Raw genomic sequence first — 23,619 nt, forward strand, 5'->3', positions numbered from 1 at the left:
TCCATCCTTTGAATCGTCACGTTCACTATAACCTGGAGTCTGAATGCACCCTTATATTCATTTTAACAAGTCACAAAACCTCGTACGTTTTAAGTAGATTATAATTATTATTTATAATATTAATCGAAAGCAATTATATAATGTAGTTAAAACTTTTACACAGAATATAATAGATATAAAATATGTCATAAAAAAATTAAAATAAATATAAATAAAAATATTAATCATGTTAGATTAAAATAAAATCACAATAGAAGAGGACCCTGCATATAAAACACATGAATTTAAAAAGTCTCGTACAAATAACAATATAAAAAATATGGTTCCAAAATTCGATGTTGTCACTACTTATCTTACAAGTTACAGTTTGTACAGAAATAATTTTATTATAGTATTCCCACAGTTTCAATGACTACATCAGCTGTAATATATGATAGTAAAATTGTTACAATAATAGTCACACAGATATCAGTACCAAATATTTAATGTACCCATTAAGGGTATCCCATACAAGAGCACTACCTATACCTCATTACACCTAACTACTAAAATATACTAATTTGTAACACCTACTTACGTTCGTTCGGTATTAATATTGTAACAATTTTCGTCACTTCGTCAGGCACACGGTACTCCAATTGAAAAATATAAAGAAATTTCATTTCTTAAACGAAACAAACAACATGCTGCATTAAATGCATAAATAAAAATCTATTTCTTCGTAATAAAACAATGCGAAATGGAATGCGAAGCTGTACAAAAGAAAAACAATATACCCCTTAAAGTAATAAAAATAAACTCGGCTAATATTTAAGGACACTGATATGACAGTCATCATCTGTCATATCAATGTGCTGGACAAAGACAAGAAGACCTTGTTTTCGGTCTGTAAATATCTATCGGTAAGGGACTGTTTCACCATTTACCGATAAGTGCCAGATAGGCTCAGTAGCGGCGTCAGGGGGCGCGACTCTGGGCGACCGCCGGCTAAAAAGGGGCGCTGAAGGCAATCAAAAGGGGCGCCAAATTTTTTCAGACCTATCAGCACCCTGGGCGCCAAAGAAACCTCGCCCACGGCGCTGGTAGTGCCAAAACTGGCCCTTTAAGTCTCTCAACTAATCTGACAAATTTTTTCAGACCTATCAGCACCCTGGGCGCCAAAGAAACCTCGCCCACGGCGCTGGTAGTGCCAAAACTGGCCCTTTAAGTCTCTCAACTAATCTGACAGATAGAGAATGGAGTATCTGTCAGATAAGTTGTGGATAGCCTATCGGGCACTTATCAGGAAGTGTTGAAACAGGCCCTAAGTGGGCTAATGTATAGGACACAAATATTTCTATTCTTTGGAGCTCTTACAATCACATACACGTCACCGACCTTACTTCCACACATAATTGAAGACGTCCATGATACTGTCGTATATGGTGAAGGTGATGGCCACGTCGAAGACGACTCTGCTGAGCCGGGGTACGGTTCCCTTGTAGAAGGCCAGCGGACCCTCGTGCTTCCAGATCCTAATGAAGCAGTCCACGGTGTTCTTGTACTTGGAAGCTTCGAGTCCCTGCATCCTCGTCTTGACCACGTCGATGGGCGTGTTGCCGAACACGGAAGCGGCACCTAAACAACGTGTTTATTTGACGATCATTTCGAGCAAAGGTGAAATCATAGTATAGGTACATGTTATACAGTAGATATCAACAAGTGTGATATCATGGTTGGTGTACGTTTTTTCACTTCTCATCGCGAAGGCACCAAAGCCGCGACTCTAGTGGCAATTAATGGTAACTAATTCAATGCCTTATAAATTTTCGTCACGTTGAGAAGTGGCGAAACTTACACTGGGCCCACAGAAAGAAAAGCATAACAATGTAGAATCACGAAGCGTGCGTGAACCTTCTTAAGTCATCACGAGTTTGATTTCAAGCAAAAGGCTGAGTTTGGACTACTGATATTTTATATTGTGGTTTAATGTCGCTCGACAAAAACCAGTTTCGTTAAAGATAGTAAACTCATTGATATTGGCAGTGGAAGCGGAATTTTACGTAATGATCATTAGACGGAGGAGATTTCCACAAATACAAAAAGTGTTAACAAACATTTGAATGTTTAAATTATATTGTGAGACAAACATTTAGGAGCGTAGCGTACCTTGTCGAGGCCCCATATAAAAATTTGTTTAGGGGCCCTAAGGTAAGGTTACCTATATTATCATTAAGAAAAGGGGAGTTATTATATTTATTTATTTTTTGCTCACTTTGGGGGCCACATTATAGCATATACGGCGGTAACTACGCCCCTGCAAACATTACGAAAATATCTCGAATGTGAAATGCTATTTCAAGGTCACAAAAATACGGCTTCCCGAAAGTAATTGGGGTCATCCTAAAATAAACCGTGCGTAGATAGTATTGTTATGTGCTAGGGTTCGAGGATTTGGAGAGAAAGACCTGGTGACTCTCTTGAAGACTTTATTAACACTGCACTAAACACTAAGTCACAACACTTAGCACTAAGTCCAAACACTAATCACTAGGTCCAATCACTAAGCACTATCACTGTCGTAGGTCGTAGCCAAGTCGCAGGTTTCACTGGTTCACTCACTATTGATCACTTGTTGTCGCCTCGAAGATCGCTCAGATCGAACTGAACTGAACTGGCCGTCTACCTGCGGCTTTTTATATGGCGAGACGAATTCCAGAAAGTTCCCGATACACGTAAACAAGTAAACAACTGTGGGAACTTTCTAGACGGCTCGAGCATGTACCACAATAAAAGTAAACAAAACACGTACACACGTAAACAAAATAAACCGGTAAACACGTAAACAAGTGTTGGTTTTCTAGAAGGTTCGAGTATGTACTTGCGCACCTCATGCCATCTAGTATTGAGTAGGGGATTTATGTTGCCTGTGCTCCCTCGGTAAGTTTCGCTGGTTTGTCGCTAGATGGCACCACGTGCCCGTTTACCATGTACCGTAACAGTATTGAATATTGATTGACATAATTTCATATAATTATGTATGGTATGCCTTAGCCTCAGCAATTCCATGCAAACGGTGCTTACAAATAAGTATGATGTATTTCATTTATTTCCGTTTTTATTGACCTTTTGTTTATATCGAGAAATATCTCATTATAAACTAGATGTTCCCCGTTTATTTCTATTGCAGAAACCTTTTACTTTGTTGTAATAAAAGCAGTCTCTAAAACTAGAATATCTCTATTTCCAAGGAGGTTCAGCAATGACGCTTGGAAAGAAAACATACAAACAGACAGACATCTGCATCTTTTTACCCGACTGCCGGGATTATTTTCTATAAATATGTATGAGTCCTACTACGAAACCGTTTTGAGACTCAAACGATCGAATCAGAATGCCAACTAAACAAGCTAACAACGTCATTTCACGTTTGTTAACTTAGAGTGGGACGCGGCAATTCGATTTCTTCGTTTGAGTCTCAAAACAGTTTCGTAGTAGGCCTCCTTAGGTATATATACTTATAGAAAATAGATGTAGATGTCTGATGTAGATAGATGTATGGCCCAAGATTATACAAACCTGCAACACCACCGAACAAGCCGACGATGTATTTGGGCACGGGTTTGTCCCTGTCGCCGCCCTTGTACCAGTCCCTGAGGGACTCCATCACGAAGAACCTGATGGCCTGGTTACTGCCCTGCTTCATTATCGTCGCCGTCACACCTTTGTACACACCGCCGACACCTGAAACAAAACTTATATGATTAAAGTTCTCAAAAATATTTGTAAATTCAAGGTCTTTCCATATCGACTAAGGTTGGGTTGCACCAGAGGCATGGTTAAAGTTAAAGTTATGGTCAAAGTTATGGTTATAGTTAAGTTTACCACAGAATTTGACAGAAGACGTTGCTGGTCCGATAAGGCTTTATAAGAACGTGGGCGGGGGCGCTGCTGGTAAAGGAGAACTGTCCAAAATGGCGTTTTTGTATGATGGTCCAGCGTTAGTTCCTTTTTTCGCCACGTGCATTTAAAGCGTTGTCAAGCTCTATGGTTATGGTTAAATATGGCGTCTTGATGGCGTCCATTTTTAATTTTAACCAAAGATTTGACATTTTGCATTGTAGTTAAAGTTATAGTTAAAGTAAGTTGGTGCAACCCACCCTAAGAGTTGACGACCAAATCGGTCATGTGGCTTCAGCATACAGCTGAAGCCACATGAAACAACACTCCGTTAGCTTCCCTACTACCCCACTGGCCACTAAGGCCACAGTCCACACCCATCGGCCACGGCCTGCCAGCACGCAGATTAATTATCAGAAAAGGTTGTTCAGGGAAGTATCTAACGTAGTTTTAATACAGCTCTCCGTCGAATACGGCAGCTGTAATATAAAGATGTACCATCGAAGAAATTGATTCATAGGCAGCTGACGGATCTACGTTATTTGGTCGAATCATGTCAATTCAATGTTAATTGTGACCTGGACTGGATTTGACACAACGCGACCAAATTACATAGGTCCCCCATCTGCCTAGAAATCAACTTTTCTGCATATACATAAGATGTTACATATTATCTTATTACAAGTTCTTTCCATAGAAATCGTCAGGAGTCGACACGTCAATAGCATCTTTATATTATAGCTGCCGTGTAAGAAGCCCTCGAGACCTGCATCTATTTTATGGATGATACATCATACAGTATTCTCTAAACTCAAAGTAGTTCCATCAAATACTATGGTGTCTGAGACACTTTATTTTTAAATGTCCGTATTGTGGTAAAAATTAAGACGAAAGAAATTGTTACGAATACATAATTCAAACACAGCGATCTCTAATGAGATCTGAAAGGAATTAATATTTTTGATGAGTACAAAAAACTCGTTCGACCTGTGCCAGAACTTGTTGCAAAATAATTGGGGGACTCGGTTCTTTGAGGAGTCCGAGGGCCGAGGCAAATAAAATCAGTCATATTTCCAGGAATTTTCATCAATGTTTGTTAGTAGACGCGCTTGAAGCAGTGTCGGTGCAAGGTTTTAAATTAGGGGCGCCTATTTTTTACAATCATTTACCTTCTTCTCTAACAATCGTTCTGACACCGTGGAAGAATCCTCTGAACCTGGGCTTTTCCAGTCGGGTATCATTGATGAACTTGACTTTAACTGTCTCCATGGGTGTGACAGCAAATATAGCTTCGGCTACTCCAGCTGCAAGACCGCAAGCGAGTTTTCCTGTGTTCGATAGTGTGCCATTTTCATTAACCATATACTGCTTGGCTTGTTCGAACACCCCGAATCTGAAAAAAAAGGCTACTGTATAGTGTATTCCACAATACCTTGGAGTGCATCTCAAAGATACAAAGATCGGGAATGAGGTCACCTCAAAAATAGTTTTAAAATATCTCCACACTCGAGGTGATAAAAATAAATTCAATCAATGTTTCGGAGTTATCTTGGAGCTCGGTATGTATTTTGGATGCAAAAAAAAACTCACGACGAGATTTTTTTATTCTACAGTTTTTGCGTTGCTAATTATTCCTACTTATTTTGGTCTTAAAGACAATAAAATAATTAATTGCCACCATGATAAACAATGCGAAACATAATAGCTTAATTTGCGTAAAGTTCTATTTGTCCTTGATTGAAATAGGAAAATTGTAAAAAAAATGATTCATAGTTATATTATAACAGGAAAACAGACGGACAGGTAAAATCTTACAACGAGTGATTTACATTACATGAATCCATACCCATGCTAATATTATAAATGCGAAAGTGTGTCTGTCTGTCTGCCTGTTACATCTTCACGCCCAAACCGTTGAACCGTCGATTTTGCTGAAATTTAGTATGGAGACACTTAGTGTCCCGGGAAAGGAAATAGGATGTACTTTTAAACCCGAAAAAATGTACGGTTCCGACGCGATAAAAAAATTGGCGGAACGGAGTTGCGGGCGTCATTTAGTTATTTATAAGTCAATGCTGAAGATTATATCAGTAAATTAAAGAAAGAGGAAACCAGAAAAAATATTTTCGTTAACTAAGAAATATTATGACTTGACCAAGAGATACACCGTATAAAGCCGCGTAATGCCGTGGTCTCGATTCCCATTCAAGTTATTAGTCTCTATTAGCCAAGGTTTCCATAGAGGTGTAACATTTCATATTTATTAACGGTGGCCAATGTCCTAAATGTCATTGAGACTTCAGACTTATCTTCATCACGTAACTGAGTCGAGCGACACAGTGAACTGTCGTTATCATGCATTTAGCACGAATCGCGATCTCGCTCTATTGATCTGAACAACGCCTTGACACCTGTAGCGACGTGCCTATCAGTGAGTGACAGCATCACAGCATAGTGACAAGGTCACAAGTCACAACCCATGTGGGGTCTCGGGTTCAACTCCTGACAATGATATTCGGTATTTCATAATATTATTATGATAACGGTTCCGATACAAGTTCAAGGCTAAGCTGTTACACTTCTCTATTCCACGTATTCATGCTAAATTCATTTAAAAAATAAATCGTCAGTTATCAGGCCGAATAACAGGCGTGGCTGTTGATTTCTACGCACGTCAACTGGTTTACACATTTATTAAAAATTTGTTTTTTTTAATGTTTTATTGTTTACAACCAAAATTGCTCACTTAGGTCTCACTTAGTGATTGTTTTATAATTTGTTTTACCAGTTAATTGAAATTACCAGGTTACGCAAGTGATATAATTACTTTAATGATGAATAAGCATGCGTTATTTCCTTTTAATAAGGACATAATAAGTATACTGTACTATAGGCACACTGGCCTTTTAGTAAAGACCTTAGCGTTTCTGTTGAGTAGATAGCTTATGTAAACAAAATGGTTTCCATAAAAAGTTATGGACATATTAGGAAAGCCTATGTATTTTTATCATGTACATTTAGTCCTTTAAACATTTTTATTTTTTTAGCTAGATTCAAATGAACTACTAAGTGACGAACTCGTACGGTACTTATATTGTTTGTTGTTGCTTAACCATGTACACTTACGTAATAAGCATTTAGTAATCTTTGTACCTCCAGCGTAATAATGCTGACCTAGTAAACTCGGAAACTACATTTATAATTTTCTGTGGTCTCTGGCAAACAATGGTTCGGTACAACTGAAAAATGCTTTCCAGAAAAAATTACAGTGTTTCATATTAATAAAGCTAGCATCTACGAGTGGTGCAGTAAAATATTGTGCTGTTAGCATTATATTAAATACTAGCTGTCCCGGTGAACTTCGTGTCACTTTAAAACCTTCTTTGGACTTCTACGAATATTTTAAGACTAAAATTAGCCCAACCCGTTCAGCCGTTTTCGAGTTTTAGCGTTACTAACATAATTGAAAATCCATTTTTATAGTATATTTAACTTTTAAGTATTATCACAAATCTTTTGTATGGGAGTATAGAAAAGTGTTGTTTTTCGACTTTTTCAGGAAATTTAATTTTTTTTTTAGAATTTTTCTCTCCGTAAGAACCATCCTCGTACTTCAAGGAATATTAAAAAAAAAGAATTAGCGAAATCGGTCCAACCGTTCTCGAGTTTTGCGCTTAGCATTTTAGCACATTCAGCGACTCATTTTTATATTATAGATTATGCACTAAATCTAACGTCCCTCTCGCGATAGGCGGCAAAGGTGGGGGTTTTAGTCGGAAGACTTCTGGCGGAAAAATATCTATAACGTCCCTCTCGCGATAGGCGGCGAATGTGAGGGGTTTTAGTCGGAAGACTTCTTGCTGAAAAATATATTATTATTATAGATAGATCATAAAAAACAAACACTTTTCAACTAACCTGACAGCAGACTTGGGTATGGAGCCGTAAATTAAAACGCTCAATCCCCGGTAAAGTCCAAAAACACCGTGGCCCTTTACAGTCTTTTTAATGCAGTCGACGATACCTGTGTACTTTTTTGTGCCTCCTGTAACAAAAATGGAAAATAATAATGCGAGATACGAAGTTAGTTTCCAGTATATATTAAGTCTATGGTTTCATCACGAAGTCAAAATCACGGCCCCGATAAAACAAAATCATTTATCTACTAGCTACTTTTAATTTTCTCAACCATGGGCGTACCGCGTAGCCCCCCTACAAGAGCGATCGGTCGCTAAATATCATACCTAAACGTGGAGCGGAGAGTTGCAGGGTGAGAGGGGAGGCATTCAACCCCAGTTCGCTTGCTCATAATATTTTGTATTAAAATTTTACCTCACTTTCAATACTATTGTGAACTAGCTGTTGCCCGCGACTTCATCCGCGTTAACATAGTATAATAACAAAGATGGATAGTTTTCTCCTTTTTGTTTTTGTGGTTCCTTATACAAAGGGTAAAAACGGACCCTATTTAAGCAAACGTCAAACGCAAACGTCAATAAACTTTCATGTTTCTAACTCAAGAAATGACGGACTTTCATTGAAACTTTCTACCCCAATTTCACCCCCTTGGGGGTAGAATTACCAGAAACACTTAAATACGTATCCATTCATTTTTAATCAGTAGCATAAAAATAAAGTTTCATGTTTCTAACTCAAGAAATGACGGACTTTCATTCAAACTTTCAACTCCAATTTCGCCTCCTTGAGGGTAGAATTTCTAAAAACGCTTAAATACCTATCCATTCATTTTTAATCAGCAGTCCAAAAATAAACTTTCATGTTTCTAACTTAAGAAATGACGGACTTTCATTCAAACTTTCAACCCCTATTTCACCCCCTTGGGGGTAGAATTTTCAGAAACGCTTAAACACGTATCCAATCATTTTTAATCAGTAACCCAAACATAAAATTTCATGTTTCTAACTCAAGAAATAACGGAGTTTCATTCAAACTTTTTTATTCAAAATTATGAACCTATACCATAAACCTATAATGCTATACAGTGTGTAACAAAAATAAGTGATAATACTTTAGGGTGTGTACGTGTTCCTTGTAGAGATTTCACTGTGAAAGTAGCAGCGCTGAAAGATGATTTGTATATTATGTCTATGGGGTGGAGCGATAATGTATGAAGAAAAAAATTTTTAATTTTTTTTAATGGCATAGCAATAGAAAGTTGCTCTTTGATGAGTAAATTCTGCATACAAAATATAGTTTACTTGTCCTGATGTTATGAGGTGCCCCAACCCAATTGAAAATTCGAAAAATACGAATTTTTTGAAAACATTGGTTTAGTTTTGATAAATAGTATTTTTCTATATTTGCTGTTTCTTGTAAAAAAAGACTACATTGTAATAGATTAAATAAAAGCCTGATGCCTTAGCCAAGACCTTTTCTTTATCGCTTTTCTATAGAATCGCCGATCAAAATATATGGAATTGACTTAAAAATTCGCGAATATGACGTTGACCTTCGACTCGTCTAATGTCAATTCTGTACATTTTGATCGACGATTCTATAAAGAATCGATAAAGTTACTCCTTAAGTGTCGTGTTCAAAATATCCAGGTTACATTGGCATGGATACCAGGTCATAGTGGAATTATTGGCAATGAGAGTGTGGACGCTTATGCTAAAGCTGCCATCACATCTGGTGGACTCAGTCATTACCAACTCTATTGTCATGACTTAATTCCAGTAGCAAAATCTCAGCTTTCTAGCAGGTGGAATTCAGAATGGGCCAGCTCAAGTACCACCAAAGGTAAACACTATTTTGATATTCAAGGTAGTGTACCTGTTAGACCCTGGTTTTTTAAATACTTACAATGTAGCAAACCAATATGCTCAACTATTTGTCCTCTTAGACTTGGGCATTGCTGCTCACCAGCTTTTCTCGCTAAAATTCGGATTAGGGATAATTCTCTTTGTGAGTGTGGTTTAGATGAGGGTACCTTAGATCACATCTTCTTTTGCTGTCCTAGAAACCAATCATCCCTATATGACTGTCTTCCCAATTTCATCCCTCGTCCTATCAATTTTAAATCGGTTTTAAGTTATGTAAATACCCCTTTTATTGAGATTTTGTGTACATATATACATGTTAACAATATTAAATTGTGATGTCTTTACTAACACTTGTTTTTGTTTTAGGTGAATCAACTTGTAAATATGTATTAATATAATTAACCATACCCTTGTTGCTTCACCAGACCTACAATAAAGCAAAGTCTATCTGTCAATACACTCTGACATTGGCAATCCACGAAACTGCCATTAAAGAAGAAGAAGAAGAAGAATCGATAAAGAAAGGTCTTGACTACAGGCTCTGGTTAGTGGTATCAATGTTTTTATCGAGAAAATTTAAATATTTATGACATATTATCAAGGAATGATCATCAGAAAAAAGGAGATTGTTTGGTATTGAATTGTTTTTTTTATTTCACAATTAGGCATTTCAAACAAAAAACTACTACAATAGTTTGTTAATTACTTCTTCCATAAAACGAATAACATTTCCTTTGAAAGCTATATTCACAACTGTACCATCGCAGCCACCTTTTCTGCCATCAAAATAAATTCTGCATATAAGTACTTTTATATTTGCGATCTGCATCGTGTACGTGCTGATCTGTTTTTCATTATTTCTCATCGCATTTTTAACGATCAATGACAGCACTAGAATCCTTTGAAATAATACCAACAATCAACATCTTTTAACACAGATAAAGAAGCAGATAAAGCTATAATAGCAGCTGCTCTGTCAGAGAGTATGATCGCATACAAGAGTTAATGATGGAAAATTGAATCTCTTTTTCTTGGGTGGCTGAGCGGCTACTTATTTTGGCGATTGATTAGCTTGTAGAAGCTACAAGAAGAAGCTACAATCGCTGGAACTCGTTCTTTCGGTTGTTAAGTCATCATGCAAAGAACGAGAACAAGACGTCTGGTTAGGATCCATTATCTCTTTGTTACGAAGTCATTCTTTGTCTTGTATTTTTATTTTCTTCATATTTTTTAGTCGCTTTTATATCCAAACGGCCTATTATCATTTTTCTTGCAGTTCTTTAATCAAGTAAATACCTAATATACTTCTTTTTTGGGAAGCAACGCTTTTCACCAGATATGTAAAATTTCCATAGCCAGTCTTTGGGATACATCATGAACTGTCGGCTCTTTTGTTGTTTTGTCCAGCTTTGATATATTAATTAATAATTATGTAATTTTTATAACAGAAATATGAGTTGGTAGTTGAGAAACTGGTAACTTCTCTGATAAACCAAAAACGGGATAACAATATGTCTCTTTTCGTGTTTTGATGACATATTATGACTGTAATAACGAGAAATACTAGGTATAAATTATATCGAAAATAGTATTTTATCAACAATAAGTGAACAGGAATTTAAAAATATTACTTACAGGAGTTTTTTTTCTTGTAGGTAGTACTTAAAATCACTGTTTCTCACAAGCAGAATTACAATAATAGCGTGCACTTTATGGCGTTCAGACAATGATTGAAAAGTGCAATGAAATCACCTCTCCTGCCTCAATCTCCCCATCTATCTGAGCAATATTCAAGCTTAAACAGTTACGAACGTAACAGAATACACATAATATAATTCAGCATTAATTTGGCAATTTTAGATGTTGGTTGTTTTTGACAAAGTTTTTCGAATTTCTCTAAAGTTCATGATGTTTGGGGCACCTCTAAATTTATTATGATCTAAATAAAATGTTGTATGTATATTTGTGAACAGTAACAGCAACTTTTTATAGGTATGCCGAAACGAATATAAAAAAATAAAAAAATTCGCTCCACCCTATTAAACATATTCAGTCTTACTACAAAAAACTATACATCTGTTGAACAGTTGTTTTGAGACTATTTAGTACTGAATTTTTCTCTAATCAACTGTTTAACAGATGTTTTAATCTTTGGTAGTCAAGACCGTTAGTATTTTAATAACATTAAATATTGCATACTCTAATCAGAAAAGGGTCTTGTTTTTGCCTCTCCGGATTAACAAGGCCGTACTGTATTTTCACTCAAAAAGTTCCAGACTTAGCACAAAAAAATCTGGCAACGCTGCCTGCTGTATATTTTTTAGCAGATTACTAATACAATAATTTTGTTACCTAATTTATTATTTACACTTTAAATATGAGCAAAATTATAATATGTGAACCATGTTCCCAATATAATGTTGTTGTAAAAGGGCGAGAAAACTATTTGTTTAAAAAAAATACACTAATTTGATGCCAAGTGTGAAAAAGTATTTTTTAAGTGTGTGGGCAAAGTCCAATTTATTAGGATTAGATGTATACAATATTATCACTTTGGAATTTGCGATTGGTCAACCACATGTGCTTCATTTAAAAGTATATTTATAATTTCAGATAAATTGAGTTTCTTAGTAGCCATAATAATATTATAAGCCTAGAAATAGTAATGTAAATATGCTATTCATTTATTTGACCTTGTAATATGACGCAATTGGAATTTTGTACCTTAGTATCGTAGAAAAACAATCCGTTTCCATTTGGCCAATGATAAATGAAAGAATTATTACAGCATGCCTTGTGAACGTTTATAACGGTCAAACACAAGTTACTCACCTTTTTCGTCTAATTGGAGCTGTGTTTTTACATATTCGGTAGGGAATGTAATACAAATCTCAATGCCACCAGTTATTCCACCGGCGACGACTCCCTTCAGTCCGAGTGATCCTGAGCCTCCTGCAGCAGCTGCGGCTCCAGTCTCCGTCATCCATGGTCGAGAAAATGGATTTTTAAAGTTATTTGTTCTGGAACTCATTTTTAATTCTTAAGTTTAATTTATACTCCGTCGTTAAAGTAACGACTGCCGCAGAAGGCGTCCACCTCTCTAAATATCAAAACACAGACTATTTTTTTATAACACATATGACAGGCGATAACGAATTGGAATTGTTTCATTTTGTCATCTGTCATTGTCATGTCAAGTGAATTTTGACAGACAGTTTTTTTTACGTGGATTCTTTGATGTTGGGCGATTTAATGAAACAAAGCCACTTTGCACTATTTTATGGTGCATGAATTTTCTATTTTGGACTTTTGACCTTTCTTTACTGTATTATTCAGTTTATGTATTACTAGCTGTTGCCCGCGACTTCGTCCGCGTGGACTTCAGTTTATAGCGCGCGATGTCAACAAAATTGGTGTCAAAAGCTTTTATAAAAAAACCCTGGTACCCATTAAATCAATACAGCTGTGCAGTGTGCAAACAATAAGTACTTCATTTTTGTATGTTAAACTTTATATATTATGCCAAATTTTAAAGCTTATTTAGCCCCCCAATTACACAACTTTACCCATAAACTATTTATCATTGATAGGTTTAGCCCCAATTTCACCAACGTCTGTTAGTGTTAACAGCTTGTTAAAATATCCTGTCTTCTCTTTCATTCATATGAAAAACGAAACAGCTAACGTGATACTAATTCGAGCATTAACTTTAACAGTCGTTGGTGAAATTTGGTATTAAGGTTACGTCACTGCCTGCACAGATAAAGTACTGAGTTATTTAATACCGTAGAATAGATATAACAATCGAAAAAAATCGAGACTTAAATGTAAGATGATACCACCTCTTATAGAAAGACTTTTGAGCAAGCGTCAGCGCGATGTAGAAGACGCACGGCGCCATCTATTATGAATTTTTTGAACAAATTTACGACCCTTACAACCCTTTTTTCCAGTAAAAAAGTAGCCTATGTCCTTTCTCAGGCTTTAGACTATCAGTATACAAAATTTCATTACAATCGGTTCGGTAGTTTTGGCGTTTGGCGTGAAAGCGAGACTGACAGACAGACAGACAGACAGAGATACTTTCGCATTCATAATATTAGTACAGATTATGTGCACACTGCACAGCTGTTTTTGGGTATTTTGATTAATTAAGAGGATCCACACCGCCCTTTTTTCCATACAAACGTTGTCCCCTGTTTCCTCCCTGAATAATGCTAGTAGAGTTATATTTTTTTTCCTGAATATCTACGGCCACTAATACAATGTCCCTATGTTTTATTTTTTTTTCATAATTTAATTATTAAATAAGATATGAACGTTCAAAAACCCAAAAAAATGGCCAGATTTTCCACTGTGTTCAAACGTCCAGAAAACAGATTTGGCTAGATTATACAAAAAAAGCAAAACATAGGAACACAGCTCAAGCCTTTTTTTAATCTTTAATGAAAAAAGTACTTAAATCGGTTAAGTTTTGGAGAAGGAATCAGGGGACAACGAATCGTTGATTTTCTGGATTTTCTGCAGTTGTCTCTATCGCGTTCTGCGGTATAGGCTTGAGGTAAGGGAGACAGCTATAGATATTACACGTACTTTTTTTTCATTTCTCTAGCCGCTGTTGTATCCTCTTAAGGGCCGCGCTACACCGGAATGGCAGCGGCGAGGCGAGCACTTTCAGCGCTGCCATTCCGGTGTAGCGCGCTGCGCGGCCCTAAGAGGGGTACCACTTACCAGGGTTTTAAAAAGTTTTTAAATTTGACACAAATTTTGTTGACACCGCGCGCTATAAACTAAAGTCCACGCGGACGAAGTCGCGGGCAACAGCTAGTTATGAATAAAAACAATAATATATAATAAAGTAGGTATGATTAGTTCTGTTATAATAATGAAGTAAAAAAATAAAGCGCCATCTGTTTTCATATATTAGAATTAAAATGTTGATTGCATTGATATATTTTCTGGATGGAATATAGGCCAACACAACACACTCGAACTCCTTAGAAATGCAGTAGGAGTTCTATAAGATAAGATAGATTGATTATTATTATAGCAAGTGATAACATTATTAAACATAATATTCTAACGTATTAAAAACTATAAACAAAAACATAACAACTAATAAGTATGATTAGTTCTATGTTACAACGAAGTAAAAAAAAAAAGCGCCATCTGTTGAATCGTATTAGAACTAAAATGTTCATTGTATCGCGTCGATATATTTCTGGATTTTTTATAATATTATACATAAAATATATTTAAGATTTTTAAAATATTATTTTAATACACATCCAAGACCCAGGAACATTGAAAACTTTTTGTTCCGCCTGCGGGACTCGAACCCAGGACCCCCGGGATGAGCGCTGGCCACGCGCAATGCGAAGTAATTTTCATCGATATTTTCATGGAAATAAGATATTTTCCCACATCAAAATGTAGCCTATGTCCTTTCTCAGACTCTAGAATAACTGTGTACAAAATTTCATTGCAATCTATTCAGTAGTTTTGGCGTGAAAGCGAGACAGACAGGCAGACAGACAGACAGACAGACAGAGATACTTTCGCAGTATATTTCGCAGTATTTATAAGTCGCGGGCAACAGCTAGTTATGAATAAAAACAATAAATAATAAAGTAGGTATGATTAGTTCTGTTATAATAATGAAGTAAAAAATAAAGCGCCATCTGTTTTCATATATTAGAATTAAAATGTTGATTGCATTGATATATTTTCTGGATGGAATATAGGCCAACACAACACACTCGAACTCCTTAGAAATGCAGTAGGAGTTCTATAAGATAAGATAGATTGATTATTATTATAGCAAGTGATAATATTATTAAACATAATATTCTAACGTATTAAAAACTATAAACAAAAACATAATAACTAATAAGTATGATTAGTTCTATGTTACAACGAAGTAAAAAAAAAGCGCCATCTGTTGAATCGTATTAGAACTAAAATGTTCATTGCATCGCGTCGATATATTTCTGGATTTTTTATAATATTATACATAAAATATATTTAAGATTTTTGAAATATTATTTTAATACACATCCAAGACCCAGGAACATTGAAAACTTTTTGTTCCGCCTGCGGGACTCGAACCCAGGACCCCCGGGATGAGCGCTGGCCACGCGCAATGCGAAGTAATTTTCATCGATATTTTCATGGAAATAAGATATTTTCCCACATCAAAATGTAGCCTATGTCCTTTCTCAGACTCTAGAATAACTGTGTACAAAATTTCATTGCAATCGGTTCAGTAGTTTTGGCGTGAAAGCGAGACAGACAGACAGACAGACAGACAGACAGACAGACAGAGATACTTTCGCATTTATAATATTAGTATAGATATAGATTTTTGTTCCGCCTGCGGGACTCGAACCCAGGACCCCCGGGATGAGCGCTGGCCACGCGCAATGCGAAGTAATTTTCATCGATATTTTCATGGAAATAAGATATTTTCCCACATCAAAATGTAGCCTATGTCCTTTCTCAGACTCTAGAATAACTGTGTACAAAATTTCATTGCAATCGGTTCAGTAGTTTTGGCGTGAAAGCGAGACAGACAGACAGACAGACAGACAGACAGACAGACAGACAGAGATACTTTCGCATTTATAATATTAGTATAGATTCCTTTATTGTACTGTGTCTCGCATTACGCATAAGTCGTATATATTCCAAGGAGAGAATAATATGCGTTACAGTCTGTCAAGAAAGTGAAGAAATTAAAAAGTTTCATCCCTTTTTTCTTGGATAGATTTGAAAGGGATGACACTACGATGTTGCCACTTTTTTATTTATTCACTTTTTTGACAGCCTATAGCATTCTATACTATAGTTTGTGGAAAGAATTTTTCCCAAGTTTTATGTCAATGTCGTGTGTACTTGTAAGTCCAGTGTCTCGTGGCCGTAGGCCGGCATGTGTGCGTGGGCCATGGGCCATGGCCTTGCCAGTTGCCCAGCGACCACATTGGGTTATGTGGTCGCTGCAGTTGCCTGTGTCCTGTGTTCATGGTTTTTGACAACCATAGATAGCGGAGACCGGATCTGGTCACCGGATTCCGGAATCCGAGTTTTGTCGGGAATGTGAAAATGATGTTGTGTTTTTGTATTATTTTCCTAAAATTGTGTTAATGTGTAATATTGGTAGGATATTAACCATTTTATGGTGCACAAGTGTAGGAAAGTGATGCAATATCCAGAAACGAGCTATTTTGTCATTTGTGTTCCCTCCAAAACTTCATCGAAAGTTTCAGTAAAGTGGTAGACGCTTTACTGAAACTTTCGATGGAGTTTTCGACGAAGTGAATCGACCGACTTGACTCCTTGACTGTATTGACTTTTTACTTCGACTTTGACTAGACTTTTGACCTAACGATATAAAGAAACGATGCTGAATGTTTTCCCTTCATTTATAATACTTGACACTGGCCAAGGCCATGGTTATATAGCCGAAGTGCCATAATAAAAAAAAAAATACCACAGACAATCAGTAAATGTCAATCACGTTTGACTGTGCTTGCAAGCTTCGGTTTTCATTGTTTATCACTATTTTCTAAAAAATAAAAATACTGTTTGAATCGGCGTTACTTCATTATGTTTTAATACAATACAAGTGATATCTTTGCTTTTGCTTTGTTACTTAATATATTTTCACACATAGATAGTTGGAAGACCGCATCTCAAAATGGCTTTGAGAACTTACGGCGATAAGCCGATTAGTTTCCAGATAGAGGAGGGTGGAGATTTCTACTGCGTGGGATCAGAGGTAAATAAACTATACAAAGAACTATTCATTTGTACAGATAAATATTTGGTAATTGTTTCAGAACTAACATACATTGTGTCTTGGTTAACAGGTCGGAAACTACCTGCGGTTATTCCGTGGGTCTTTGTATAAAAAGTATCCTGGAATGGCCAGGAGGACCCTCACAAATGAAGAAAGAAAACGCTTAGTTGATAATGGACTGGGACCCCATGTTCTTTCCAGTTCAGTTTCATTACTGAAAGCATCGGAAGTAGAGGACATCATTGAAGGGAATGATGAAAGGTATTAAATATTATAAATTTTGGTATGTCTATATAAACATAACTTATGCTTGGTTCTATAGTTGATTATATTCAGATTAAGTGACAAAAATATTAAAGCAATGAGATAAAGCAAATATTTTTTTGTTACTAGATACAAAGCAGTGTCTGTAAGTCAAGAACTAGCTACACCAAGAGAGAGCAAGAGCAAGAAGCCTCATAATCCATCATGGCTTCCCGTTATGCCAAATTCATCCCATTTGGATGCTGTGCCACAAGCTACACCAATAAGCCGCACTAGGGTGCATAATAAGAAAGTATGTAATATTATTTTTAAGCTTATTTTAAAATACTTCAATGGCTTTGACATGGTACTAAGTGATTGATAAAATAATAATTTATTGTTATTACTTACAATTATAACAGTAGATACTATTATTATATTTTGTATTTAACATTTTTAGCGTTTTCCCTATAAATAAAAAAAAATGTTCAAATGTTATTTACTTCAGGTGCGCACATTTCCACTGTGTTTTGATGATACCGACATGTCAGCAATGTTAGAAAATGCATCTCAAAAGCAAATTCTGGTACCGATTCGACTGGACATGGAGATTGAAGGCCAAAAACTCAGAGACACATTCACATGGAATAAGAATGGTATGATTCAAAATTGTTGTATCTTAGAATTTAATCCCCTTTAAATATTTTAAATTTTAATTATAGGGGCTTGACTTGGTTAATATGTTCCTGTCTTTTTCTGACATATTTTAACTTATATGAAAAACACATAAAGATGAGAATACTGAGATAGTACAAAATAATTTTAAAGAAGAAGGAATTAATACATAGGCAGCTTAATGTTATAATAAATTTTATTTAATACTTAAGTTTTGTGTCAGCTTGCCAATACATCTTTTTTTTTCAGAGTCTATAATCACACCAGAGCAATTTGCCGAAGTGTTGTGTGATGATCTGGAGCTGAACACTAGCACATTTATACCAGCTATAGCCTCATCCATCCGACAACAGATTGAGGCCTTCCCCAGTGAACCACCAGCCATACTCGAAGAGCAGACTGATCAGAGACTCATCATTAAGTTAAATATACACGTTGGAAACACTTCCCTTGTTGATCAGGTACATTAGCTTCAAATTGCTTCCCTTTTTTGGTACTCCAGTATGACCACTTTAAGTATTTTTAACCCTCTTGTACTTCTTGTAGATTGTTTCTGTAATTTTCATCCAAAATATTATTAATAAAGGTCAGAAGCTGTCAGCAACATTATTTTGGTTTTAGTTACTTAATTTTCTGTTGTTTTAGTTTTCAAATCATATCCAATATAGGAACCATTACATGTTAGAAGTGCTCCTACACATAGAAAATGTTTAGTAACATTTTATAACATTTAAATCTGCTATCCCGCCGTCACCTATAAAGAGTTTACAAACAAAAGGTAACACATGTTTTATTTTGTTATATTATGTAATTTGGTTTGTTATAATTTGTTAATATTTACTAAACATTTTCTAACATGAAAACATTTATATATTTTTTTTAATTTGTGATTAAATGTTTAGTAACGTTAGTAAACATTTGTTAGCAAACAAATGTTTACTAACGTTACTAAACATTTTCTAATGTGAGTGTGGGAGCACCATTACATGAAACACATATACTTATAAAATTACTAATAAAATATGTTCTTTTAAAAATCATTTTAGGTGGAATGGGATATGTCTGAGAAGGAGAACAATCCGGAACAGTTTGCTATGAAATTGTGTGCTGAGCTGGGCCTAGGGGGAGAATTTGTGACTGGCATAGCGTACAGTGTCCGTGGACAGCTCAGCTGGCATCAGAGAACTTATGCTTTTAGTGAAGCACCATTGCCTGTTGTAGAGGTTAATACTTTTCAAATATAATTATACTTAAATTGATCAGCCCAACACGTCTTGTTCCTGGTAGCTTAGCTTTTCTTGTAGTAAGATGTTTATTTTTTAGTGCATTTGATAAGCTAACGTCAAACGCGTAACAAAATATCTAACACTCTATTAAATTGATAAAATCCCATTGAAAACATCTCACAAAAAAGGTGCTTAAATGCCACAATTATATTTATTTAGGTCCAATAATATTGTGATTTGAGAAGGTGATTTACCTATGAAATCTGTTTGTTCATTATTATATTATTTGTAAATGTTTTACAGACTCCTTACAGACAACCTTCGGAGGCCGAGGCTTGGGCGCCGTACCTGGAGACGCTCACTAACGCCGAAATGGAGAAGAAAATTCGTGACCAAGATCGTAACACTCGTCGTATGAGACGATTGGCTAATACTACACCTGGTAATTTTGTTTGTTAAAAGCAGTTCTTTTCTAGATTAAAGGTGTTAATGTTTCTTTTAACTATGTGCAGTGGTTTTAAACTTATTATAATTTTTAATTGCAGAGGTGTCTTTAAGCAGGGCTGTAAGTCGGCTTATTCGTGCAGATGAAGCAATGTTCCCTACTACACCTGAGAAACGAAGAAAGAAAATATAAATAGTATCTTTCAAGATCAGGACAAAAACGCTGATAGTGCTAGATATTATTTTATTTTTGTAAGTTGACTGAGGTCACTCTAAAAGATATAATTCTTTGTGTAATTTTTAAGTAAAGTAAGTATTCTTAAATAAGAAAATAGCTTAGTGCATTAATAAAGTTTGTGGCATCTTTATTAAATATCGTAAGATTACTAATTGCAATTTAACTGACTAGCCTAAGTTTTACGTTGTTTTGTCTCATGGTAATAAAATTTTCTATCATTTTGGATTTTTATATTTTAAGAAATTGCGATAGAACCTAATGTTGAATAATAAGGTTTCTATATTCACGTCCACGTGAATGTCAAAGACTTCTATTTAAACTGGTGAATGTATATGAATAATGGATATGGAATCTCGAAATTTTGTCCTTACTCCTTCCCTATTTTTTTTAAATAAAGAAACATTTGTCTATGCCAAGTCTATTCTTGTCAAACCATAAATGTTTGTTTTAGGTTATAGATTTTTCAAGACACCGTAGTCCGTACATTAACATAAATTCACCGTAATACGGTATACCTATGGTATACCCTTTCTTGTTCATTAAACCAGTATATTTTATAAGTCTATGCATTAAACCAACTTTTAAGAGGATTCCACACCGCCATTTTTTCCATACAAACGTTGTCCCCTGTTTCCTCCCTGGATAATGCTAGTAGAGTTATAATTTTTTTCCTGAATATCTACGGCCACTAATACAATGTCCCTATGTTTTCTTTTTTTTCATAATTTAATTATTAAATAAGATATGAACGTTCAAAAACCCAAAAAAATGGCCAGATTTTCCACTGTGTTCAAACGTCCAGAAAACAGATTTGGATAGATTATACAAAAAAAGCAAAACATAGGAACACAGCTCAAGCCTTTTTTTAATCTTTAATGAAAAAAGTACTTAAATCGGTTAAGTTTTGGAGAAGGAATCAGGGGACAACGAATCGTTGATTTTCTGGATTTTCTGCAGTTGTCTCTATCGCGTTCTGCGGTATAGGCTTGAGGTAAGGGAGACAGCTATAGATATTACACGTACTTTTTTTTCATTTCTATAGCCGCTGTTGTATCCTCTTAAGGCAGAGTACACCAACACACTATAGCCGTGTTCGCATCTAAGATAAAGTATATAATATAAAGCTTAGCCCGTCATCGCGTGGCCATTTTGTGCTTATTTTCATACAAGTAGTGTGCGTTTATTAATTATTTTCTTGAATATTTCAGTAATAGTATCTCAATGCGTGTTCGTTTCATTTTTTCGCAGTTTGGCAGCTGACTGTCAAATTTATAATTGAGTGTCATGTTCAACAATTATTTCTGTCAGATTTTAGAACATGACGCTCACACCGACACAAATGTTTTACTTTGCGCATGCGCAACGCAATGTGCATTGAAAAACGAAACGAACACGACTTCTGACATTGGCGATTCACAAAGGAGCCATAAATAAGAAGAAAAAAAAAACAACATTTGACATTGACAGCTGTCAAAATAAAAACAAAGCAACCAAATTGCTGATTGTTCAAGATTTTATAATGAATTCTAATTGTGTTCAGCAGTTTATTATTTCAGGAAATATAGAAAAAACGAATCTTGAAAAGAGTAACTATTACAAATAATATACATAACTGTATCTATATTCTTTGTGAACCATTAACTATCAAAGGTAAAATGCCTCATAAGCAACCGAGTAGTTTGTTTAAAATTTGTGTTCAAAATTCCCTTCAATTAATAAATGAATTTTGTTATTTTATCGAAAAGAATTATCCAGTTACAGAAGTATATGATTGTCAGAGGCATGTGTATGATTTAAAACAGTACCTGATGTCTACACTGCCAAGTGGGTAAGTTTAGTTTTACTGTTTTCTTTGTATAGAGAAGCTTTTAAATATACTCTGCATTATGTAATCTTAAGTTATTTGTAATATTTATTATAAAATAGTCAAGACAAAAACTATATTTATTCTGTTTTTATTGTTTCAGGTTGTTTGATGTCTTGTGTATGTCACGGTCATGTTGTCCCTATGGAGGTGACCCTCGAGTTCAACTGCGAGTCTTGACGCACCCTCAAATGTCTGTCTTTCGGAAAATAGATGTAGATAACTGTATTCCTAAAGTTTTCTGGATTCACATGTTTCCAATGCTGAATCGCCTAGTTGTCCTTGATTTAAAGTTCATTTGTACGGATGAAATCCTCGAAACAATCGCTAAAAGTTGTCCTCTACTTGAAGAGCTCAATATAGTTTCGAAAGTTGAAATTCGCAAGTCCCTCATCAATGCATCAGTAATAGTTAGGAATGTTTCCGATGTCGGACTCAATTACTTGACAACCCTAAAACGCTTACGAATATTGTCAATGGACCCACCCAGAAATGAAAAATCTAATAGAGTAGTCCGTGGTGTATCCCAAACTGGTATCATAATGCTCATCAGGGAATTACCTTATCTCGAGGAGCTTAGGATAGAGTCTTGCGATATTGGGTCTACATTGATAGGTTCTCAGGTAGAGATTGGACCTTTAAATTTAAGGAAGGTCAATTGTCATTATATCTCTGCTGAAAGTATACAAAAGCTAGTCAAAATATGTCCCAATCTTAAGGAATTAGCTATAACACATCTGTCAACACACGATAAAGATGACGTCTTAGAGGCAATAAGTGCTAGCAATTTGCAATTATCTAGATTAGATATGCTATTTTTTTCCTACTCCCCCTCGCTAGATCGCCTGTTAAAAGTCCAAGGTCAATATTTGACCCACTTCTCTTTGTGGGAAATAGACGACTGTATGACTATAGAAACTATAATCAATTTAGGAGTTAGCTGTCCCAATATCACTAACATCTGTCTGTTAACACAATCTAGCAGCTTGTCCATTCCACATCTTTACAAAAAACCTAATATTTTTAATAAATTACAGACTTTAACTGTTGGTAGTGATAATTTCAACTTGGAGAAGGTTTTGACTTTCTTTTTAGAGGCTGCACAAAATTTACAGAAGTTGACTGTCAAATATCAGTCGAAGACACAGTTCGATGCAACTTTGAAGCTAATACTCAGCAAAGGTTACCTTAGAAATATAAAATCATTATGGCTGGATTGTACCCTGGAAGTTTCTAAAGAAGTGATTAAACAGATTATTCAGAGCTGTTGCAACCTTACAGATTTAACAGTTGATTTTAATGAAGACATGAAAGATGTTCATGAATATATATCTAATAATAATTTAGATTTAAAATTAGGAGGATACTAAGTTCTAAACATAATATTACATAATATAAGTATTTATTTTTCAATTTAATAAATGATATGAAAATATTTGTTTTTTTACTTACCACCATCAACACTGACA

The 23,619-nt window shown here is 35.4% G+C and overlaps 3 protein-coding genes across 3 annotated transcripts; 2 read left to right on the forward strand and 1 right to left on the reverse strand.

Annotated features, from left to right (window-relative positions):
• Window positions 1–1,349: 1,349 nt before the first annotated feature.
• Window positions 1,350–12,784, reverse strand: LOC121728155 (putative tricarboxylate transport protein, mitochondrial). Its single transcript, XM_042116273.1, has 5 exons — window positions 12,495–12,784; window positions 7,798–7,924; window positions 5,049–5,272; window positions 3,559–3,723; window positions 1,350–1,617 (listed from the first exon to the last, which is right to left on the reverse strand). The coding sequence occupies exons 1-5, from the start codon at window positions 12,691–12,693 to the stop codon at window positions 1,379–1,381; spliced, it is 954 nt and encodes a 317-aa protein (XP_041972207.1). The 5' UTR covers window positions 12,694–12,784; the 3' UTR covers window positions 1,350–1,378.
• Window positions 12,785–17,181: 4,397 nt separating this feature from the next.
• On the forward strand, window positions 17,182–20,506 carry LOC121728153 (SWI/SNF-related matrix-associated actin-dependent regulator of chromatin subfamily B member 1-A). The gene is made up of 8 exons (XM_042116272.1): window positions 17,182–17,439; window positions 17,531–17,721; window positions 17,854–18,016; window positions 18,212–18,359; window positions 18,628–18,839; window positions 19,425–19,601; window positions 19,908–20,046; window positions 20,150–20,506. Exons 1-8 carry the CDS (start codon window positions 17,359–17,361, stop codon window positions 20,239–20,241), a joined length of 1,203 nt encoding a protein of 400 aa, XP_041972206.1. The 5' UTR covers window positions 17,182–17,358; the 3' UTR covers window positions 20,242–20,506.
• A 1,277-nt stretch (window positions 20,507–21,783) lies between these two features.
• On the forward strand, window positions 21,784–23,540 carry LOC121728151. The gene is made up of 2 exons (XM_042116269.1): window positions 21,784–22,114; window positions 22,254–23,540. The coding sequence occupies exons 1-2, from the start codon at window positions 21,942–21,944 to the stop codon at window positions 23,518–23,520; spliced, it is 1,440 nt and encodes a 479-aa protein (XP_041972203.1). The 5' UTR covers window positions 21,784–21,941; the 3' UTR covers window positions 23,521–23,540.
• The last annotated feature ends 79 nt before the right edge of the window (window positions 23,541–23,619 follow it).

Source organism: Aricia agestis, chromosome 6, assembly GCF_905147365.1.
Source record: "Aricia agestis chromosome 6, ilAriAges1.1, whole genome shotgun sequence".
In the NCBI taxonomy this organism is placed as follows: Eukaryota; Metazoa; Arthropoda; class Insecta; order Lepidoptera; family Lycaenidae; genus Aricia; species Aricia agestis.

Bases quoted from the DNA above. Each gene is read 5' to 3' on its own strand.
- LOC121728155 (XM_042116273.1), bottom strand. From the start codon at position 12,693: ATGAGTTCCAGAACAAATAACTTTAAAAATCCATTTTCTCGACCATGG. The intron at 3,724-5,048 runs GTAAATGATTGT...GTTTTGTTTCAG, and splicing joins AACGATTGTTAGAGAAGAAG to GTGTCGGCGGTGTGTACAAA. The intron at 1,618-3,558 runs GTTTGTATAATC...CACGTTGTTTAG, and splicing joins CTTGTTCGGTGGTGTTGCAG to GTGCCGCTTCCGTGTTCGGC.
- LOC121728153 (XM_042116272.1), top strand. From the start codon at position 17,359: ATGGCTTTGAGAACTTACGGCGATAAGCCGATTAGTTTCCAGATAGAG. The intron at 17,440-17,530 runs GTAAATAAACTA...CTTGGTTAACAG, and splicing joins TCTACTGCGTGGGATCAGAG to GTCGGAAACTACCTGCGGTT. The intron at 19,602-19,907 runs GTTAATACTTTT...AATGTTTTACAG, and splicing joins CACCATTGCCTGTTGTAGAG to ACTCCTTACAGACAACCTTC.
- LOC121728151 (XM_042116269.1), top strand. From the start codon at position 21,942: ATGCCTCATAAGCAACCGAGTAGTTTGTTTAAAATTTGTGTTCAAAAT. The intron at 22,115-22,253 runs GTAAGTTTAGTT...TTATTGTTTCAG, and splicing joins ATGTCTACACTGCCAAGTGG to GTTGTTTGATGTCTTGTGTA.